This window comes from Entelurus aequoreus, linkage group LG21 (genome assembly GCF_033978785.1).
Source record: "Entelurus aequoreus isolate RoL-2023_Sb linkage group LG21, RoL_Eaeq_v1.1, whole genome shotgun sequence".
In the NCBI taxonomy this organism is placed as follows: Eukaryota; Metazoa; Chordata; class Actinopteri; order Syngnathiformes; family Syngnathidae; genus Entelurus; species Entelurus aequoreus.
The window spans coordinates 35,668,944-35,692,384 of record NC_084751.1 but is presented as its reverse complement, the minus strand read 5'-3'; the positions used below and the strand labels follow the sequence as shown (position 1 = coordinate 35,692,384).

The 23,441-nt window shown below is 39.9% G+C and overlaps 2 protein-coding genes across 2 annotated transcripts in view; one reads left to right on the top strand and one right to left on the bottom strand.

Annotated features, from left to right (window-relative positions):
• The window catches only part of alad (aminolevulinate dehydratase), a 28,383-nt gene extending 12,847 nt beyond the window's left edge, over positions 1-15,536 (bottom strand). The window contains exons 1-9 of the mRNA XM_062031568.1: positions 15,344-15,536; positions 13,017-13,142; positions 12,851-12,901; positions 10,725-10,821; positions 7,642-7,777; positions 7,386-7,469; positions 6,678-6,766; positions 3,824-3,879; positions 806-893 (exon numbers count right to left, since the gene is read on the bottom strand). Coding sequence (XP_061887552.1) covers positions 806-893; positions 3,824-3,879; positions 6,678-6,766; positions 7,386-7,469; positions 7,642-7,777; positions 10,725-10,821; positions 12,851-12,901; positions 13,017-13,135 — 720 coding nt within the window. The 5' untranslated portion in view covers positions 13,136-13,142; positions 15,344-15,536. The remainder of the gene's footprint in view (positions 1-805; positions 894-3,823; positions 3,880-6,677; positions 6,767-7,385; positions 7,470-7,641; positions 7,778-10,724; positions 10,822-12,850; positions 12,902-13,016; positions 13,143-15,343) is intronic.
• Positions 15,537-18,362: 2,826 nt separating this feature from the next.
• On the top strand, positions 18,363-22,686 carry tmem203 (transmembrane protein 203). Its single transcript, XM_062032064.1, has 2 exons — positions 18,363-18,503; positions 21,841-22,686. The coding sequence occupies exon 2, from the start codon at positions 22,050-22,052 to the stop codon at positions 22,464-22,466; it is 417 nt and encodes a 138-aa protein (XP_061888048.1). The 5' UTR covers positions 18,363-18,503; positions 21,841-22,049; the 3' UTR covers positions 22,467-22,686.
• Positions 22,687-23,441: the final 755 nt, after the last annotated feature.

The following is a 23,441-nucleotide window of genomic DNA, read 5'->3' as shown; positions in this document are numbered from 1 at the left end:
GGCGAGGGAAATCTGGGTCCATAGTTTTTATTTTTCATTGAGGTCTTCGAGCTGCTCTTTGTCTGATCCCTCACCTAGGACCAGTTTGTCTTGTTTTATCTACACTTCTGTTAAAATGTAATAATCACTCTTTCTTTTGTTGTTTGGATACTTTACATTAGTTTTGGATGATGCCAGAAATTTGGGTATCAATCTGATACCAAGTAGTTCCAGGATCATACATTGGTCATATTCAAAGTCCTCATGTGTCCAGAGACATATTTCCTGAGTTTATAAACATAATATACATTTTTAAAAAACGAAATAAGATCTTGTGATGTTAAAAAAATATCGATGTAAGTAGTATCGACGGAATACGCTATTGTACTTGGTATCATTACAGTGGATGTTAGGTGTAGATCCACCAATGTTGTTTGTTTATATTGTAGCATCCCGGAAGAGTTGGTGCTGCAGGGAATTCTGGGAATTTGTTCTGTTGTGTTTATGTTGTGTTGCGGTGCAAATATTCTTCCAAAATGTGTTTGTCGTTGTTGTTTAGTGTGGTTTCACTATATGGCACATGTTTATGACAGTGTTGGCATTGTTCATACGGCCACCCTTAGTGTGACATGTATGGCTGTTGAGTAAGTATGCCCTTCACTCGTATGCAGTGTGTTCAAAGTCAAGATGATTGAGTCATTTGTTCATTATCAGGCACAAATGGAATCTTGGTTAGGCTTTGGTAATTATAGACTATATGATTAGTGACTTTTAAAAGTTGCCATCAATCCCACGGGATCGGCGCCTATGTACTAAATACATTTACCACAGCTCGAAGTGCCAGCCCCCTCGCTCCAGGCGGGAGTTGATAGCAGCGTCTGTCCCCAAAAGCTGGTTTGGACTGTGCAGCATCTCTGCAGACACCACAGAAAGTTTCAGTTAACTACCTAAAAGCTTGTTTCCCACTGCACCACGGCTGTCCAAACTTGCATCCATCCAAAAACTGAAGGGTCCGTTTAAATATATTCATTGGGTAAAAAAACAAATCCAATGTGTCAAGAAATGTCCACACTTAAACCCAGGTATAGTAGGTTGAGCAGTAGATATGCTGACAGGTTATACAGGTTAAGTAAAAAGTCAATCCCAATTAGGAGTGTCCTGGTACAACTTTTTCACATCCGATTCGATACCAGTATTGGAGCCTTGCATATTGTCTGATATTAATCTGATACGAAATCAGCACAAACCATTGTACATACTTTTATTATTTTGTAGTGTGGAATGTGGAAAAACAGTTTTGATTAAGTGAAATTACTCAAAAAAAACAATGGTAGAAATGAAAAACACTAACCTGATGAAGTGGACTGAAAATTTGCTTTTTAATGACACTTAATGGCCACAATGATTCATTACGTTAAGCTCATGATGATGCAGTAATTTGAATGATGCAGACACCTTTGTTACTGGATACTTTGGAATACGCTTCTGCTTTGAATACTTTGTGTAAGTGTAAGTGTTGTACGAGCATACAAATGTTTTGAATTAGATTTTCCTCTAAGGCTATATTTCATTCTTAGGTAGCAGGTTATAGTTTGCTTTGTACATAACTTTAGCTGTTTGTAAATGCACCAAATCGTTGAATTTCAATATTTGTGATTCAGTAAATAAAGGGTTTGTATGTTCTCTATACCCAACATTATGTATTATTCTAATTGCTCTTTTTTGTAACACCGTTAGTGAATGAAGCGCACATTTGTAGTGGTTTCCCCATATGTCTACACAATAACTCAGATATAGTAACACTAGCGAGCGGTAAAGAATTACATGTGTAATCTCCTGCTTGTTTGATAACATGGCAAAACACCACATGTGAGAGCGTGATAAAATGAGTGTTCAGTAAATGAGTGTTTCAATAGTGATGACCCGAACTGTACATAACATGGCTTCAAAATCCTCATTTAAATAAGGCGGTCTGCACCACTTTTCAATTGCACACGCAGTCTTAGTAGATTACACGCAATGCACTCACTAACAATACACGCTATTTTATAGATTGCACACGCTGTTTACCGCGAGGTATTTAGATCTTAGTAAATCAGGCTCATAGTATCTTGTTTGGTTTCAATGGTGAGAAGAGCTACCAAGAACGTGACGAAGTGAGAGTGGACGGAAGTGTATGTGTGTCCAAAACACACGTTTAGGGTTTACTTTCGGTTTCATTGGACAACGCTCAAACAACTCTGCCAGGGAGAGACAGCAAGGAGCAGAGTTGTCTATGAAGAGAATATGGCAAACTAAAGAACAGGCGCCAAGACTGCTACCAAGGACATGTGCGGCTGTGCCCGGATTCATGCAATTGCTGTCATTTTGACGCTAGTTTTTCTGAGGAAAAGCAACCAAAGTAAAACGTCTAAATATAGTTCTAAACATACAGTACTCCAGCTCACAGAGCTACAATAAAATATGCTTTTATATCGTGAAAGTACATTCCTGCAGTGTTCTGTGACCAGCAGGAACTCAAACACACCCACGACGGCACCATTAACATGATAAAATACACAGAACGACCCAAAAAATAGCTGTAGCGGGGATGTATATTGTAGCGTCCCGGAAGAGTTAGTGCTGCAAGGGGTTCTGGGTATTTGTTCTGTTGTGTTTATGTTGTGTTACGGTGCGGATGTTCTCCCGAAATGTGTTTGTCATTCTTGTTTGGTGTGGGTTCACAGTGTGGCCCATATTTGTAACAGTGTTAAAGTTGTTTATACGGTCACCCTCAGTGTGGCCTGTATGGCTGTTGATCAAGTATGTCTTGCATTCACTTATGTGTGTGTAAATGCTGCATATATTATGTGACTGGGCCGGCACGCTGTTTGTATGGAGGAAAAGCGGACGTGACGACAGGTTGTAGAGGACGCTAAAAGCAGTGCCTTTAAGGCACGCCCCCAATATTGTTGTCTGGGTAGAAATCGGGAGAAATTCGGGAGAATGGTTGCCCCGGGAGATTTTCGGGAGGGGCACTGAAATTCGTGAGTCTCCCGGGAAAATCGGGAGAGTTGGCAAGTATGCCCTACGTCCGTGTTTTACCGGATATGTACCATACAGCGGCGTTTTAAAAAGTCATTAATTTTACTTTTTGAAACCGATATCGATAATTTCCAATATCACATTTTAAAGCATTTATCGGCTGATAATATCAGCAGGCCGATATTATCGGACATCTCTAGTTGTGACGTGTGTTTACCTTGCACAAGACGCTGTGTCGATGGCAAACCTTCGCTCCCATACTTGTCTTATTTCCGGGTTGTGGGGAAAGCAATGTAAAAACTTTCCACAACTCTGGCGGGTGGAGCAGCCCCTTACTGCACAACAGGGCATTTTTACTGGGCAAAAAACTAACAGGGATTCGCCGCAAAAACATAGCATCAGCTCAAAGTTAGTAGCGGTCATGGCGCCCTGTAGTCACATAAGCGCCTTTTGACCAACCATTGAGGAGATTGCCTGAAACCCAGTTGGCCATACTCTCTTTGTAAACAACTCTGGCAAGGCGTAATATAACATAAGTACGTGAGCGGAGGGACGATCGAGAGGGAAAGAGCCAGACTTCTCATCAGTGCTGGTATTGCGACTGTTTGTACTCGCTCCATTTGTACAATAAATTGTTAATCTTCAATTCGAGTGTCACCCCGTTATTTAGACAAGACATTATCAACAAAAGCCTGGGAGAATGCTGCCTTTTACAGGGGAGAGCCGATCAGGACAATCGCTCAGCAGCACTACACTGACATCCTCTACTTGTACAGCCACGGTAAACAAAGAGAATAGTGCTTCAGTGATTTTTACTTACCTGAAGGGACCATAATAACAGGAGGCAAACTTGGCGCTGTAGCTCAGCACTGACACCTGGAAATAAAATATACATATAATTAGAGATGTCCGTTAATATCGGACTGCCGATATTATCGGACGATAAATGCTTTAAAATGTAATATCGAAAATTATCGGTATCGGTTTCAAAAAGTTAAATGTATGACTTTTTAAAACGCCGCTGTACAGAGTGGTACACGGACGTAGGGAGAAGTACAGAGCGCTAATAAACCTTAAAGGCACTGCCTTTGCGTGCCGGCCCAGTCACATAATATCTACGGCTTTTCACACACACAAGTGAATGCAAGGCATACTTGGTCAACAGCCATACAGGTCACACTGAGGGTAGCCGTATAAACAAATTTAACACTGTTACAAATATGCGCCACACTGTGAACCCACACCAAACAAGAATGACAAACACATTTCGGGAGAACATCCGCACCGTAACACAACATAAACAACAGAACAAATACCCAGAACCCCTTGCAACACTAACTCTTCCGGGACGCTACAATATACACCCCCCGCTACCCCCTATCCCCCGCCCCCACCTCAATCCCGCCCCCCCAACCCCGCCCACCTCAACCACCTCATGATCTTTCAGGGAGAGCATGTCTCAAATTCCAAGCTGCTGTTTTGAGGCATGTTAAAAAAAATTATGCACTTTGTGACTTCAATAATAAATATGGCAGTGCCATGTTGGCATTTTTTTCCATAACTTGAGTGGATTTACTTTGGAAAACCTTGTTACATTGTTTAATGCATCCAGCGGGGCATCAAAACTAAATTAGGCATAATAATGTGTTAATTCCACGACTGTATATATCGGTATCGGTTGATATCGGAATCGGTAATTAAGAGTTGGACAATATCGGAATATCGGGTATCGGCAAAAAAGCCATTAACGGAAATCTCTACATACAATAGTTCATTTAAATTGGGATTTTGTCACAACCCGTCCATGTTGACCAACTCATCAAGTCCTGGTCCACTGTGTTCTTTTTAGTTCTAAATAGTAATAGTAATTAGTCGACTCAAGAGAATAGTTTTAAACAAAAATAATGCAGTTGCTGCTCATTATCGTTGGGCAGCGTCTAGTTACACAACATTACAACATGCATACTGGCTTCCTGTTCAGTACAAAATGAGCTTCAATATACAAGTATAGTAGTAGTCTTTTTGCACTGCTCTCCAAACCTAAACATTGGAACTATTTAACTGGCCTCAACAAACTTGACAATATCTTGGGTTTGGGGGAACCTGCTTGTCGTGACGGAGCGGTTGTTGCTGGACACACGACGGACTCTTGGGAGAAGAAAGAGTGCCGCGTGCCTGACGACCCTTTTCTGCCAAGGACGTGAAGATATCTACCTATTCGGAATTATGACAACAGGACATCTGCTGATTGGAGTAAGCGTTGCTCTGGTTTGTCCACAAATTGGAGGTTGCTGGCAGTCTTCAAAGTACCCCAAAGCTGCCACGAATGATTGTAGGATGCGGGAAGAACTGTGGACACTCTTGTGATTTGGATAACATCGGACTGTCTGCCTCGCAGGATTTTTGAGGACCAGTCGTAGACAATTTAGAGTGAAATCAAATTTTATTTTCACTCGCATACAAAACATTCTATCTTGGATTGTTTCCCTGGCTTCGAGACTCTCCCGAAGGACAGTGCGGCGAAGACACAACCAACTCCCCTCTTGTCTCTCATGGACACACACCTGTTGTTGTTGACTTTGGACTTATCGGCTGCACAAGATCAAGGCCGCGGAACAGAGACACACTGTAGGCTTACACACAAACATCCATCCACAAAAATATACGCCACACATACACACACAAACCCCCCCTCCTCCCCCCCAACCCAACGCCCTCGACGCAAATCCCATAGGGGTGATGGAAGGATTGTCGGCGCCGAGAGCTGCGGCCTACCACCATTACCTCGCACTCCCTTCCCTCTGTTGCTAGATATCTCGAGATGTACGTTGTAAAATGTATATGTGCTTTGCTATGGAGGTTTTTTCCCCACTCCAGACTGGGCCCCCTTAGGAGCCCAGTCTAGATTGTATTTTTTTACTCATCCTTCCCCAGCGTTTTACCTTTTTCCCCATAAAGCGTTCAACCCATCAGCGTTCCTGTTCTGTAACCCTGTACACTGTTTGTTTGTCTAATCTTGAACGGGTTTGTGCTGAAAACAAAGTTTTGTTGTACATGTGCAATGACAATAAAGACCTATCTATCTATCTATCTATCTATCTATCTATAACCTGTCTTCTACCACAGCAAGTTTTCCCCTTTTCAGATTGTAGGCCACCAAAAGAAAAATCTATTACCTCCGCCAGGAGGTTATGTGTTCGCCAGGGTTTGTTGTTAGTTAGTTAGCAACATAGCTGAAAATATTATACGCACATTTTGATAAAACAGTACTGTATATCAAACAAACATAGGAGGGGGATGGCTCAACTTTTCATTGAATAAAGCCAAACCAATAACAACTAGCTGAACTGTCTTCGACATGCACACACTATCACCAGCTTTGTGGCGCACTCGCAGTTTGAAATCACAAACTCCTAAACTTTACCAGCCAGGTCGCTGCAATGACTCGGAATAAAAAATAAAATCCACTTTACATTGTCTGTTAATCTTCCTTGCCTGCAGCGGGAGGCAGGGTTGACAATGCTGTGGATACTTACAGAATGTTTCAAAACAAACATTGCTTGTCCATTGCTTTCTTTGGAGTTTTTACAAGACACTACAAAAAGGTCTGCGTGTCCATTGCTAAAAGTAAAACAGCATAAAATGCTTTGAGAATAAGAACGTTTGACTTGTACCTTGTTTCCCAAACCATTAGACAGCAAAGCTTGTTTTATTGCTCCGACTCTGCCATCCATCATATCAGAAGGAGCAATTATGTGACAACCTGCAGCAAAACATGAACAAAATATATACATTTAATAATGACTTGCTTACAGGGCTCTAGATGTTACTGTCAGTTCAGTATTCTCATATGTATTAGCTTTTCAGGCAAGCAGTGTTATCTTTATGAATAATGCGCCTACAAATATAGTCATAGAGCAGACATACTGTGTTAGGCCGTGAGTTCAAACCCCAGCCAAGTCATACCAAAGACTATAAAAATGGGACCCATTACCTCCCTGCTTGACACTCAGCATCAAGGGTTGGGATTGGGGGTTAAATCACCAAAAATCATTCCCGGGCGCAGCTACCGCTGCTGCTCACTGCTCCCCTCACCTCCCAGGGGGTGATCAAGGGTGATGGGTCAAATGCAGAGAATAATTTTGCCACACCTAGTGTGTGTGTGACAATCATTGGTACTTTAACTTTAACTTTATTATAGACCAGTTAATGCTGTCTGAGGTTGAGTTTTCAAGCTAATAGTGTGGATTCTTTTCAGGCTATATTACATCAGTCACATGCAGAAATTGTTAACTTGGAAGCACCCTGAATTCGTGATAGGTATTCTAACCATTTACAGTTACGAAAAGAAAAGAAAAAAAGATAAAGCTCTCCAACAATACCAGCTTTGGCGTAGGACAGTGCCACTTCTGCCAGTCTCAAACAGCTGGCATCATTGTCAAGAGAACCATCTTCATTGAGGATACCTGGAAGACGTACACAGATACTGTGAATGAAAAGTGCCCTTTTGTTAGCCATGACATTATGTTCTTTACAAGTGTATGTAAACTTTTGACCACGACTGTATAAGCTGTATATAGAACATGCGGTATGTTAGCACCATAGGAACACAGGTCAGACATATGAGGAGACACTCACCACAGTGACCATGTATCGTGTACGGACACAAGCAGACGTCACATGCCACCAGCAGTTCTGGAAACAAAGATCTGATCGTTTTTACCGCTGTGATGGCTGGTGTGTCGTCTGTGTCTGCCCCTGACCCTCTGGCATCCTAACGCACAAAAGATCAGCATATGTGTACACTTTCACTTATCTTAATGTGCAGATCAATATTTAGTTTACATGCAAACACTTTTGAACTCAGTGCTTCCAACAGGACCGCAAGCTGATTGTGGCAGTGGTTTATTTGCATAACTGGCCACGATGAAAACCAAAACAAACATGTTCAAAACTACAGAAATATATATAATGGAGATGGGTCAAGCCGAAAACGGCTTGCATGTAAAATATCAGCTATCATCTACAGTACAAGCAGTCTTGCAGCGCATTTACTTGTGCAAAGCTGGCCAGCCAGTTAAGTTCTCCAAGTAAAAGTCCTCCAACACAAGGTTGGTCTTTACTACATTTTAGTCAAGTCATTCACAAAAGGTAAACATGGTAGGCTATATGCCGTTAAGAGCCAGCAGCTACAAAACAGCTAAGCACACAATAGCACACACGCTAGACACTAGGGGTGTGGGAAAAAATCGATTCGAATTCAAATCGCGATTCTCACATTGTACGATTCAGTATCGATTCTCATTTTTCAAAAATCGATTTTTATTTTTATTTATTTTTTTGTTTTTATTAATCAATCCAACAAAATAATACAAAGCAATACCATAACAATGCAATCCAATTCCAAAACCAAACCTGACCCAGCAACACTCAGAACAGCAATAAACAGAGCAATTGAGAGGAGACACAAACACGACACAGAACAATCTAAAATTAGTGAAACAAAAATGAATATTATCAACAACAGTATCAATATTAGTAACAATTTCAACATAGCAGTGATTAAAAATCCCTCATTGACATTATCATTAGACATGTATTTAAAAAAAATTATAAAAAAAAGAACAATAGTGTCACAGTGGCTTACACTTGCATCCCATCTCATAAGCTTGACAACACACTGTGTCCAATATTTTCACAGAGATAAAATAAGTCATATTTTTGGTTCATTTAATAGTTAAAACAAATTTACATTATTGCAGTCAGTTGATAAAACATTGTCCTTTACAATTATAAAAGCTTTTTACAAAAATCTACTACTCTGCTTGCATGTCAGCAGACTGGGGTAGATCCTGCTGAAATCCTATGTATTGAATGAATAGAGAATTGTTTTGAATCGGAAAAATATCGTTTTTGAATCGAGAATCGCGTTGAATCGAAAAAAATCGATTTATAATTTAATCGTGACCCCAAGAATCGATATTGAATCGAATCGTGGGACACCCAAAGATTCGCAGCCCTACTAGACACGCGTAATAATTGTACTTAATTGAAAAATATCGCAGTCTAAAACAGCACATTTGCCAATCTAAACAAGTATCAAATAATTATAGTTGCATATTACTTACACATCTAAAGTCTCCAAGTTAGAAGCGTATTAAAAAGTACAGAGTAAGAAATTTTCCGTATAGTTTAATTTACTGTATCAAGAGCTTATGCAATAAATTATTGTGGCCACTGGGTGTGGCCAAAAACAAATTAACACTTCAAAAACATAAGTCTGTCATTAGGTTAGCATTTTTCGTACCAACCATACTTCTGAGTAATGTATCTTAATTAAACCTTTCCTAACATTTCACACTACAAAATTATAAATTTGTAAAATTTGTTTCGGTCAATACTCAAGGCTCCAATATCAGTATTGTATCAGAGGTTAAAAAGTTAGAAAGCTAGCTAGAATTAACCCAAAAGAGGGAGTCACAGCTCCACATGGTGCTTATTAAGAGAATTTTCTCATTTTAGTTTAAAAAATCTTCACTAGATTTGTCGCTAGTTTCTTTTTTGAGGACGTGATTTGATAACTGGCTAAATATAGAAACTCATGCTCCATCTTCTTATTCTCTGGCAGGCCAGCTGCGGCAAAATGTGTCTTTAAGCGAGGGCGAATCTGTAGAGCCAAATATATTTTTGACGGTTCAAATTTATATGTGGTGGGCCGAAAATAATGTTTGGGAAAAACACGTAGACTCTTGGTAGTCTTTGCTCTCGTAGACATGGAAAATGCAGTCGCAGCACAATGGTGACCAGGATTTTGTCACTGTGTCGCTACAGGTTCGTCCTCGCTCACAGACACATTAGAATGGAACTGTCTGTGAATGCAGCTTGTGGGTATAACTCCGTACAGTAGGTGGCGGTATTGTAATGCTGCTTCTTAAAGCACATCTCATATACAGTACAGGCCAAAAGTTTGGACACACCTTCTCATTCAATGTGTTTTCTTTATTTTCATGACTATTTACATTGTAGATTGTCACTGAAGGCATCAAAACTATGAATGAACATGTGGAGTTATGTACTTAACAAAAAAAGTGAAGTAGCTGAAAACATGTTTTATATTCTAGTTTATTCAAAATAGCCACCAGCCACCCTTTACTGCTTTGCACACTCTTAGAATTCTCTCGATGAGCTTCAAGCACACCTGTGAAGTGAAAACCATTTCAGATGACTACCTCTTGAAGCTCATCGAGAGAATACCAAGAGTGTGCAAAGCAACATCCAACATATTTCAAACGTGCGCAATTAAGAAACAATGTGTGCCAAAATGTGTTATTCAGTGAATAGCATTACTAAAGCATGTGCAGATGTGTTATAAATATGTAATTTTGTGAACTTTAATGAATGAAAAGTTGATGTCCACCAAAGAATAAATAAAAATATTAAAAGCTGAATAACATTTTTATTTTTTTATTAGTAACGGGCGATATTAAGATTCAGCTTACATTTTAGAAAATTGTTCCTGTAAATGAAAATTAAATGCACAGTTTGTCCTTACTCAGTGGCAAAAAAAAACATTATAATCTACATCAAACTATATTTTTGGATCTCAAGATCATCCATTACATTCCATGAAAAACATTTTTAATTGTTTTTTTTTTAACATTGTGGAGGACTCAAAAGGTTCAAGTATGTTCCAGTCTCCATTTTGAATTCACAGTACATACCTTGACAACTTTTGCAGGGACCCCGAAGATCAGCACGCATTTCAAGCCGTTCTCAACAAGTGGCCGCAGCATTCCTTCAAGTTTGTTTACCCCATATCTACAAAAAGAAATGACACGACATGATTTAACATAATCTAGAAAAGGAACAGTTCACAAAATCCCCCAGTTTGTGTATCAAACCACACCTCTTTTTCATGACTGTACATATCAATAGTTTTAGTTGAGAAAATCCCTTCACCATATCAATATTATCAATTCCAAGAATGTACAACATCCATAGTTTATGTCATTAGTTCATTGTTTTGGTCATCAAATATATTCACATATTTAACACGAGCCATTCCAAAATGTACAACGTCCATTGTTTATTTCATTATTTCAATGTTTGGTTTGAAAAAATCTCTTCACTAAATCATCGGGCTTTTCATGAATATGAGATATGATATATTGTAGCGTCCCGGAAGAGTTAGTGCTGCAAGGGGTTCTGGGTATTTGTTCTGTTGTGTTTATGTTGTGTTACGGTGCGGATGTTCTCCTGAAATGTGTTTGTCATTCTTGTTTGGTGTGGGTTCACAGTGTGGCGCATATTTGTAACAGTGTTAAAGTTGTTTATACGGTCACCCTCAGTGTAACCTGTATGGCTGTTGACCAAGTATGCCCTGTATTCACTTGTGTGTGTGAAAAGCCGTAGATATTATGTGATTGGGCCGGCACGCAAAGGCAGTGCCTTTAAGGTTTATTGGCGCTCTGTACTTCTCCCTACGTCCGTGTACCACTCCGTACAGCGGCGTTTTAAAAAAGTCATAAATTTTACTTTTTGAAACCGATACCGATAATTTCCGATATCACATTTTAAAACATTTATCGGCAGTCCGATATTATCGGACATCTCTACTCACAACCTACCGATATCAGGGCGGACACTAACCACAAGGCCACTGAGCAGGCTACTTCACTTTAGTAACTCGCTATAAAACATTTTCAGTTGTAATATTTATTGTGAAAGTATTGAAATTGGATCGAAGCCAAAAATGTTGATTTAAGTAAAAACATTCTTTGGAAACATTATATTGACGACTTTGTTGACAAACAGATATAGCCATGCCCTCAGCTTGCAGTACCGACTGAGACTTGCTTACCCACTAAATGAGAAAGTGGATATGTGGTATTGCCTCCTTTGTATTCATTCAGTGCACTCAGGACACGGCGCATTGCACAAAAATTAGTAAATTGGCATATGCACTAAGCAGATTCTTGCACTCTACAGGACCAGGAAGCGCTCAATTTTGAGATTACCACCGTATTTTTCAGACTATAATTCGCAGTTTTTTTCATAGTTTGGCCGGGGGTGCGACTTATACTCAGGAGCGACTTATGTGTGAAATTATTAACACATTACCGTAAATTATCAAATAATATTATTTAGCTCATTCACGTAAGAGACTAGACGTATAAGATTTCATGGGATTTAGCGATCAGGAGTGACAGATTGTTTGGTAAACGTATAGCATGTTCTATATGTTATAGTTATTTGAATGACTCTTACCATAATATGTTACGTTGACATACCAGGCACGTTCTCAGTTGGTTACTTATGCGTCATATAACATACACTTATTCAGCACGTTGTTCACTATTCTTTATTTATTTTAAATTGCCTTTCAAATGTCTATTCTTGGTGTTGGGTTTTATCAAATACATTTCCCCCAAAAATGCGACTTGTACTCCAGTATGACTTATATGTTTTTTTCCTTCTTTATCATGCATTTTCAGCCGGTGCGACTTATACTCTGAAAAATACGGTACTTTGGAAAAAGTTTTTTTAATTATTGTAATCATACAGAAAAAATACACATTTTAATAAAACAAATATCTACTTTTTTTTTACTTTTTCATCAAAACAAATGAGGCTCTGCCTTACCTACCTACCCTGACTCCACATCCCTGAAACATATGCTAATCTTATCTCTGTCCAGAAACAGTTTTTGCTGCCCAATCCACCCTGACTTAAGGCTTTTATCTACCAACAACACCCTCCATAACAGTTGCCGTTTTTGTTACTTTATCAGCATGAATGGATTGCGCAATTTAGCACAAGTGCCTGAATTTGTATATATTCCTCTTACCTGGCTTGTCCAGGCAGGCTACCAATGGGCTCCACAGCATCAACACTGTCTCTGTAGGAGAGTGGCAAGTATCAAATATTACAACTTAAAAGTAGTCATTTACTCTGTTTATCCAATTGTGACATTCATTGGATTTTAGCAGTGAAAAAAAAAAAAGGTCACTCACGTGATGAAAATAGGGTATATCAAACTTTCCGCTCTTAAATCCGTGGCACAGGTCTGCCAGTGTCTGAGGGTTGGGTGGAAGTAGCCACTGTGGATGATGGACTGCACGGGCGTCTGCATGTTGACACTGAGACGGACAGTTGAGAAATGAGGACAGAGTGGTGGACAATTTCTGAATATCTCCACTTGGAGGTAGAAAATACCTCATGTGCATGCATTATGCTTCATTTCAGCTCAGGCAGCGTAAAACTGACCAAGCATGCGTGAAGCTACTTTTCAAAACAACAGCTTCTAATACTGCTCAGGATACATGCATTGATATTTTTCTTCCTAATAAACAATTAGTCGCACTGGTTAATGACTCTTGAACAGTACTAGTACACAGGTGTCAAACTCAAGGCCCGGGGGCCAGTTCTGGCCCGCCACATTGTTTTATGTGGCCCGTAAAAGCCTGGAAGTAAAGTGCACTATAAGAGCACTTCATGTTTTCTAACTAAATGTATTCGTTCTTTCAATTCTGACAGATAAATTGCATGTGATGCAAACATTTGCATGTCTTTTATACTTGAGAGCAATCTGAACATGCAAACAAATATCGTATAAACACGGGGGTGTCCAAATGCATATTGTTGGATAAAACAAGAATAGTAAAATTGTAAACACAAAAAAAAAAAACCAAAAATATGTAATGTAATACGAAAAACTCTAAACATTGAATACAAATCACTAAGGTTTGCATACTGAAAAGTCAAAGTATGTCGTGCCCATTTTTAATTTATATTTTGTAAAAAATAAAATAAAAAAAATACACAAAAAAATTACATTAATTATACTTTATTTAAAGATACAATTTTGGGTCAGCTTTGTGTTTTAAATTAAAGTAAATTATTAGTTATTAGTGCTTTTATTGATGTTGGTCGAGAAGGCCTGCCTCTCAGTCTCCGTTTTAATTCATCCCAAAGGTGTTCTGTCGGGTTCGGGTCAGGACTCTGTGCAGGCCTGTCAAGTTCATCCACACCAGAATCTGTCATCCATGTCTGTATGGACCTTGCTTTGTGCACAGTCATGTTGGAAGAGGAAGGGGCCCGCTCCAAACTGTTCCCACAAGGTTGGGAGCATGAAATTGTCCAAAATGTTTTGGTATCCTGGAGCATTCAAAGTTCCTTTCACTGGAACTAAAGGGCCAAGCCCAACTCTTGAAAAAAACAACCCCACACCACAATTCCTCCTCCACCAACGCTACATTTCGGAAAATGTAGCGTTCTCCCGACAACCTCCAAACCCAGACTCGTCCATCAGATTGCCAGATGGAAAAGTGTGATTCATCACTCCAGAGAAGGCGTGTCCACTGCTCTAGAGTCCAGTGGCGACGTGCTTTACACCACTGCATCCCACGCTTTGCATTGAACTTGGTGACGTATGGCTTAGATGCAGCTGCTCGGCCATGGAAACCCATTCCATGAAGCTCTCTGCGTACTGTACGTGGGCTGATTTGGAAGGTCACATGAAGTTTAGAGCTCTGTAGCAACTGACTGTGCATAAATTTGGCGACCTCTTTGCACTTGACCCCTCTCTGTCAGTTTACGTGGCCTACCACTTGGTGGCTGAGTTGCTGTTGTTCCCAAACTCTTCCATTTTCTTATAATAAAGCCGACAGTTGACTTTGGAATATTTAGTAGCGAGGAAATTTCACGACTGGATTTGTTGCACAGGTGGCATCCTATGACAGTTCCACGCTGGAAATCACTGAGCTCCTGAGAGCGACCCATTCTTTCACAAATGTTTCTAGAAACAGTCTCCATGCCTAAGTGATTAGGACACCTGGTTCTGATCATTTGGATGGGTGGCCAAATACTTTTGGCAATATAGTTTAATATAGTCTTTGAGCTTAATGTTTCTGTGCATTGTCCCTTCAAATAAATACCAAATTAACTAAAAGCCGGTAGGATTTGAATCAACTCTAAATGGAGGTTTTGCTTTTGTTGAATCATCCATCCCATCCATTTTCTACCGCTTGTCCCTTTTGGGGTCGCGCATTTTGCACACAAAAAAACATGTAGTTTGTACTAGAAATATATCAATATAACTTCAACGGTGTACATTTATGATAGAGAAGTACAGTTATATTGTAGTTGTACAGCAAAGGGGCGTTAAAGGAAAAAAAAAACCGGTTAAACTCACTCGTCACCTTGGTCGGAACATACAATGAATGCCAGCTAAACATGTGAAGAACTGACGACAACACATCCATACGTGAATGTTGGAGTAATTGCACCCAAAAAGAGATGTTAAAGTTAAAATAAGTGTATATTAAACGTGTTAAATTACCTAAAGAAACTGCAGGTCTCACTTCTTTCCCAGCCAAGCTGTGTTTCTTCTTTGGTTCTGACTCTAACTGCTAGCACTTCCCTAGCTATCACTACCGCCCTCTAGCGACATGGTTAGAAATAACATTGAAGGTAAACGCACTGGTTTTAAGACATAATTACATTATGTCACGCGTCTACTTCCACTAATGGGGCAACTAATGGAGAATTGATATTCGAATTAAACTATTCTAACTTCATTCTCACTACTAATGCGAAAGGAGTATTTACTGTACATCCGGGTACGTTAGCTGCAAACCACGCCCACTGTGGCGCTTACAACCACCCACTTTGACAGACGCTACCTCTATCCTTCAAATCTATGGTGACTCAGGATGTTTTATATTTGTTATGTCCTCTGCTTCACCTATATACTTATTTAGGTGTCTTAATTTAATAATAGTCAGGCAAAGGCAACACGTTTCAACTCAATGCCTCGGACGGCTCTGGTTTATTACCAACTTCGAGAGTCAAACCTCTCCCACGCTTTCGTGACGTCACACACTGAACACCGGCTACGGTGGCTCTGACAGGACAAAACAGTACATGACATCATTCAAATACTACCCCTTGTCTAAGAAACCTTGATATTGAAGATGTTCATTTCTGTGATTAAAAATGTTCCGACAAATTTATGAGGGCAGTTTTAGTGAAAAATTATTTTCCGGGCACAGTCCATAGACAATACATCCTGAAGGAGTTTACAAAAGTTAAAGCTAAAGAAAATAAGTACAAGATATATTATATACCCAATTATTCCCAAAATTAAAGAAATACAATTTAAAATGATTAATGGAATATACCCTTCAAATGATTTTTTTATTTATTTAAATTTAACATGGAGGTGGATGGACCCCGACTTAAACAAGTTGAAAAACTTATTCGGGTGTTACCATTTAGTGGTCAATTGTACGGAATATGTACTGAACTGTGCAATCTACTAATAAAAGTTTCAATCAATCAAAAAGGATGTTATATCTGTGGAGCTGTAGTGAAGTGAAGTGAATTATATGTATACAGCACTTTTCTCTAGTGACTCAAAGCGCTGTTACATAGTGAAACCCAATATCTAAGTTACATTTAAACCAGCGTGGGTGGCACTGGGAGCAAGTGTGTAAAGTTAAAGTTCCAATGATTGTCACACACACACTAAGTGTGGGGAAATGTGTCCTCTAGCATTTGACCCATCCCCTGGGAGGTGAGGGGAGCAGTGGGCAGCAGCGGTGAACCCACAAGTGTCTTGCCCAAGGACACAACGGCAGTGACTAGGATGGCGGAAGCGGGGATTGAACCTGGAACTCTCAGGTTGCTGGCACGGCCACTCTACCAACCGAGCTATACCGCCCACCCCTGTAGAGCAGTGTTTTTCAACCACTGTGCCGCGGCATACGAGATACAGTCTGGTGTGCCGTGGGAGATGATCTAATGTCACCTATTTGGGTTAAAAATATTTTAGGCAAACCAGTAATTATAATCTGCAAATAAAGTGCCGTTGTTGAGTGTCGGTGCTGTCTAGAGATCGGCAGAGTAACCGGGTAATACTCTTCCATATCAGTAGGTGGCAGCAGGTAGCTAATTGCTTTGTAAACGTCGCAAACCAAAAATAAACAAAAGGCAAGTGCCCCTAAAAAAGGCATTGAAGCTTAGGGATGGCTATGGAAAACGAAACTAAAACTGAACTGGCTACAAAGTAAACAAAAACAGAATGCTGGACGACAGCAAAGACTTACTGTGGAGCGAAGACATGTACATGACATGACAATAAACAATGTCCCCACAAAGAAGGATAAAAACAACTGAAATATTCCTGATTGCTAAAACAAAGTAGATGCAGGAAATACCGCTCAAAGGAAGACATGAAACTGCTACAGGAAAATACCAAAAATAGAGAAAAAGCCCCCAAAATAAGAGCGCAAGACAAGAACTGAAACACTACACACAGGAAAACAGGAAAAAAACTCAAAATAAGTCACGGCGTGATGTGACAGGTGGTGACAGTACACCTACTTTGAGACAAGAGCTATATTGATGCATGGTTGGTTATGGTTTAAAGTCATATCCAACAATTGCGACAACGACTTTTTACTGTCAACTGAGTTTTGTTTTTTAATGATTTCTGCTGGTGGTGTGCCTCTGGATTTTTTCAACGCAAAAAAATGTGCCCTGGCTCAAAAAAGGTTGAAAAACACTGCCGCAGAGGATGTCAATCATCTGTTTGTGGAATGTGAGTGTACATGTGTTTTGGGAGGAGATCAGAGATTGGCTGAGAAACAAGGGTGTGGCCATGTCCCCATTCTCTAAAGAAGAGATCAAATTTGGTATTTTTATATACGAACTTAACATAGAAATGTTTGTCAACATTATTATGCTCCAGGCAAAAATTTTTCTGCATAAATGTCGATTTATGAAAGTAAGGCCTACATTTTCTAATTGGCTTAATGGGTTACAATTATCAATCAAATCTTGGAGAATGATTAAGAGTACAAAAGCCCTTAAATTGGTATCCTTGTTTAAAACATTTAAAGTGATTTAGGTAGTCCTTTTTGTCTTATTTATATTTTTTTTGTATTATTACTGTTTCTGTATTTGCTTTTGTTTTTCTTCCTTGATGTTGAAAGTGCCTTGACTTGTGTGTGAATTATAAATATATGTTTGTTGTTCAATAATAAAAAATTAATAAATAAATTTTTTAAAAATTCATAAATAAAAAATAAATAAAATAAAAAATAAATAAAATAAAATAAATAAATTTAAAAAAAATTTAAATAAAAAAAATTACATTTTTTTTTTTTTTAAGTTCACAAGCGAGCACTGTCGCCACCTAACGACTTGGTTGGACATGACATGAAATTTAAATAAACATGAATTTTTATTAAATAAATAGACGATACTCGTGAATGCGCAACACTAATATCGAATTAACGATCACGACTGTTTGCTAAAAGACACGAAAGCGGTGTTCATTTCCGCATTCAGCCACCCATACTATCACCGACAATCTCGCGAGACTTAAAGAGCAACGAGAACAAGACGACGACGCTAATGGCTTGTTAGCATTGAGTATTTTTTTGCCGCTTTCGTATATCGCCAAATGGAGGGAAGGACACTCGAATCCCATTGCGGTACAGTATTGTGGCGACACTAAACTATATTTTTATGTACATGTCAAACTGTAACATCTCTGAGTGTGTTTGGTTAGCTGGCACTACGCTGCATGGGTTCGGGTGCTGTGTGCTAACGTCGATGCTAATATTTGTAACAAATCATTCTGTTTACTTCATTTACAAAAATAATATTTCCACTAATAGTACGCGGCTTACAGAATTGTGTGCTGAAATGGTACGAGAATGTCTGCGATAATATGACAATCTATTTTTGATGAACATAGGGTCCAGCACACCCCCGTGACCCCGAAAGGGACAAGCGGTAGAAAGATGGATGGATAATACACTTATGATTTAAGCCTAATGAATACACCTCTTGTGTTCAAGGACTTATACCCCGAGGTGAACTTTTACCTGCTCTACCTTCTTCTTTATTTCATTTACTCAACATCAAGTCAAAATAATTATTACATTCAAATAAATTATGAATAGAAATGATTAGAGGTATAAACAAAAATCAAATGGCGACTTGTCCAGGGTGTACACCGCCTTCCGCCCGAATGCAGCTGAGATACAGCGATCACAAAAGGGACAAGCAGGTATAAAATGGATGAATGGATGGATAAACAAATACAAATAAGTATAATATATGCCCCATATTCACTCAAATACATTAGCTTTTCAATTCAGAAGACTATGTAAGACATGTTTCTATTTCATATTGTACAACAAAAACATCAGCTAACTAAAAGTCATAACTTTTTATCGTAAGGATTTTGTCTACGTTGTTTGTTACACTGTCAAGTTTGTTCCATAAACTAACACCTTTACTTAATAATAATAAAAGTAATAAAAATGCAGTGGCGGCACGCCACATTCAATTACATTAAGAGGAAACCCTGTATATGTATGTATGACTATATATATATATATATATATATATATATATATATATATATATATATATATATATATATATATATATATATATATATATATATATCCATCCATCTTCTTCTGCTTATCCGAGGTCGGGTCGCGGGGGCAGCAGCCTAAGCAGGGAAGCCCAGACTTCCCTCTCCCCAGCCACTTCGTCCAGCTCCTCCCGGGGGATCCCGAGGCGTTCCCAGGCCAGCCGGGAGAGATAGTCTTCCCAACGTGTCCTGGGTCTTCCCCGTGGCCTCCTACTGGTCGGACGTGCCCTAAACACCTCCCTAGGGAGGTGTTTGAGTGGCATCCTGACCAGCTGCCCGAACCACCTCATCTGGCTCCTCCCTCATGTGGAGGAGCAGCGGCTTTACTTTGAGCTCCTCCCAGGATGACAGAGCTTCTCACCCTATCTCTAAGGGAGAGACCCGCCACCCGGCGGAGGAAACTCATTTCGGCCGCTTGTACCCGTGATCTCGTCCTTTCGGTCATAACCCAAATCTCATGACCATAGGTGAGGATGGGAACGTAGATCGACCGGTAAATTGAGAGCTTTGCCTTCCGGCTCAGCTCCTTCTTCACCACAACGGATCGATACAGCGTCCGCATTACTGAAGACACGGCACCTATCCGCCTGTCGATCTCACGATCCACTCTTGAACGAAACTCAGAGGTACTTGAACTCCTCCACTTGGGGCAAGATCTCCTCCCCAACCCGGAGATGGCACTCCACCCTTTTCCGGGCGAAAACCATGGACTCGGACTTGGAGGTGCTGATTCCCATTTAATATATTATATATGTGTACAGCTCTGGTAATGGGTACATTCGCACCCACCTGCACAAATGTACTTCAAAATGTAACAATAAAAAAAATATGACTTTTTTTTTGTTTACTAGGGCATGCATATATAATATGCATTAGTTTGACCATTTAAAATCAACGATAATAAAAAGGAGATGCTTGGAAATAGCATAAAAATGCCCCAAAAACTTGGAAAAACATGATTCATGGCGTTATTTTTTGGTGAAACCATCATGAGCGTTCTGTTCAGATATATTTCTTTTATATTTTATATCTTATTTAGAATTGTAGTTGAAACTTTTACAACCTTGCGTTGCGCTCATGATGGCGTAACCAAACTAGATTTCATTTAAGGATGTTATTTTGAATATTTATTCCCTTTTTTACATTTTGTATACTTAAATATTAATTTATAAACATTGAATACATTTCAAATATCAATAACATGCAATTGCCTTCATCTTATAGGGTAATAATTTCGCCACACCTAGTGTGTGTGTGACAATCATTGGTACTTTAACTTTAACTTTAATGTTTAGTTACACCAAGTCATGAGCGTAACACTAAGCTTCATCCCTTTGACTTGTAATATCTCTAATTCTGGTGGTGTTTTATGCTTTTTTCTTTTTGGAACATGTACTATACATATGATACAATAAAGTCCCATATAAAATTATGTTTCTAGCAATACTTTAATTTTGCCTTTGAAAGTAACACTCCAATGTCCATTAGTGGAGCTGTACACCTAAAGCAGTGGTTCTTAACCTGGGTTCAATCGAACACTAGGGGTTCGGTGAGTCGGCCTCAGGGGTTCGGCAGAGCCTCCGCCGTGGAGGTCAAGACACACCCGACTCATCGTGTAAATAAAAACTTCTCCCTATCGGCGTATTCTGGATACCCCCAAACAATGTTCCCTCTAATTTTCCATATGTGTGAGCAAACGCAAAAACTCCTTGAGCATTCAGTGGAGCACATGTGGTCACACCTGCAGCACACCTGTCCCAAACCTGACTAAATAACAGGTTAAATGTTTTATTATTGTAATCAAATGACAGCAGTAATTTCAATGAGATTATTTTCTAATATAAGTGTTTTGGCCCACTTACAATGACTATAACATATTGTTTTTCATGAGCTGTGTACTAGTATTATATGTCTGGGTGGGGGGTCCTACTTTGGAAATAATGTGTACCCCTTTCAGTTATCACATTTAGTTCCCACTAAAACATTCACATGTTGCACATTGAGATGTAAACATGGGATTATGTGTACATTCCTGTAACTTTCTGTTTGTAAAATATATTTTTATTAGTATTTCTTTAATATAACAACATAATTTTATGATTACGGTGAATGCGCATATGAAACTGGTGGGGTTCGGTACCTCCAACAAGGTTAAGAACCACTGACCTAAAGTACCACTCCAATGTCCATTAGTGGAGCTGTACACATGTATAATCTAATATATTATATACATACAATCTATTTTTGATGAACAAAGGCTCCAGCCCCCCCCCCCCCCCCCCCCCCATGACCCCGAAAGGGACAAGCGGTAGAAAATGGATGGATTGATGGTTGAAGGCCTGCCCTCTTTATGTATGTTTTGTGCTGTTCTTGTTTGCTAGGAGTCAGCCCAGTCTGAGACTGTGCACTTCCAGCATCAGCCTGTGCATTCATCCTCCTGAGAAGATGTAGCCAGGAAAGGATGAAGCGGCTCATTCCTGTGATTCTGCATCATTCCTGACCTGTCACGCCCAACTGGCGTGTGGTGTGGTGTGGCATCCCCCAACTCGGTAGTCCACCCGTTGATTGAGCATCCACCCCTGCCTCCGCCATGCTGTTCTCCCTGCGGGAACTCGTCCAGTGGCTGGGCTTCGCCACCTTCGAACTCTTCCTGCACCTCCTGGCGCTGCTGGTCTTCAGCATGCTGGTCGCCCTGCGAGCCGACATGTTCACGCCCACCTTGAGCTGGTGGCTGGTGTTCGTGCCCCTCTTTGCCGCCGACGGGCTCAGCACCTACTTCACCGCCATCGTGTCCACCCGGCTCTACCAGGAGAACGAGAAGCGTCTGGCCGTCCTGCGGCTCCTCTGGGTGTTGACGGTGCTCAGCCTGAAGCTGGTGTGTGAAGTTCTGCTCTGCCAGAAGTTGGCGGAACAAGAGCAAGCCAGGGACCTGTGGTTCGGCCTCATTGTCTCGCCGCTCTTCATCCTTCTGCAGCTGCTGATGATACGAGCGTGCCGGGTCAACTGAGGAGGTGATGGTATGTCCCCCCCTACACCCCGCCAGCCGTTCGAGATTTAGAGTTTAATTGGTTTCATTCTGCTTGTCTAATGTGCACGTGCTCACATTATACCCTTCCATGGATTTCCACATCATTTTAACATTAGCCCCCATGTTTTGGAATCGCACCTATTGAACGCATTCAGTCTGTAAGAACGATATTAAATATGTATTTTACTGGTTTAATACATACGTGCGCACGTGTGTCTGACATTCTCATTCCACCGTCCTTTGGATAATAGTGCATTTCTAACCTTTCTCTACTTTTAATAACTCTAGCCCGGTGGAAGTAGATTAAAAAAGGTGGCCCGTTATTTGGCAGAGTTTTGACCAATTTCTATTGAGAAATGTCAGTGTAAGAAGAGCCATAGATTGTCAGCAATAAAGTGTGTGTGTGTGTGAGAATGTGGGACACAGCAGTGCCTCTTTAATCAGTTGTGGACAATGAGCCCTGAGGAAGATTACTACCGCAGTTACGTTGCAAAAATGCACTTAGGACAAGTTGTGCTGTTTAAATGACTGAAGTACCGTATTTTTCCGAGTATAAGTCGCTCCGGAGTATAAGTCGCACCGGCCGAAAATGCATAATAAAGAAGGAAAAAAACATATACAAGTCGCACTGGAGTATAAGTCGCATTTTTTGGGGAAATGTATTTGATAAAACCCAACACCAAGAATAGACATTTGAAAGGCAATTTAAAATAAATAAAGAATAGTGAACAACAGGCTGAATAAGTGTACGTTATATGAGGCATAAATAACCAACTGAGAACGTGCCTGGTATGTTAACGTAACATATTATGGTAAGAGTCATTCAAATAACTATACCAAATAGAACATGCTATACGTTTACCAAACAATCTGTCACTCCTAATCGCTAAATCCCATGAAATCCTATACGTCTAGTCTCTTACGTGAATGAGCTACATAATATTATTTGATATT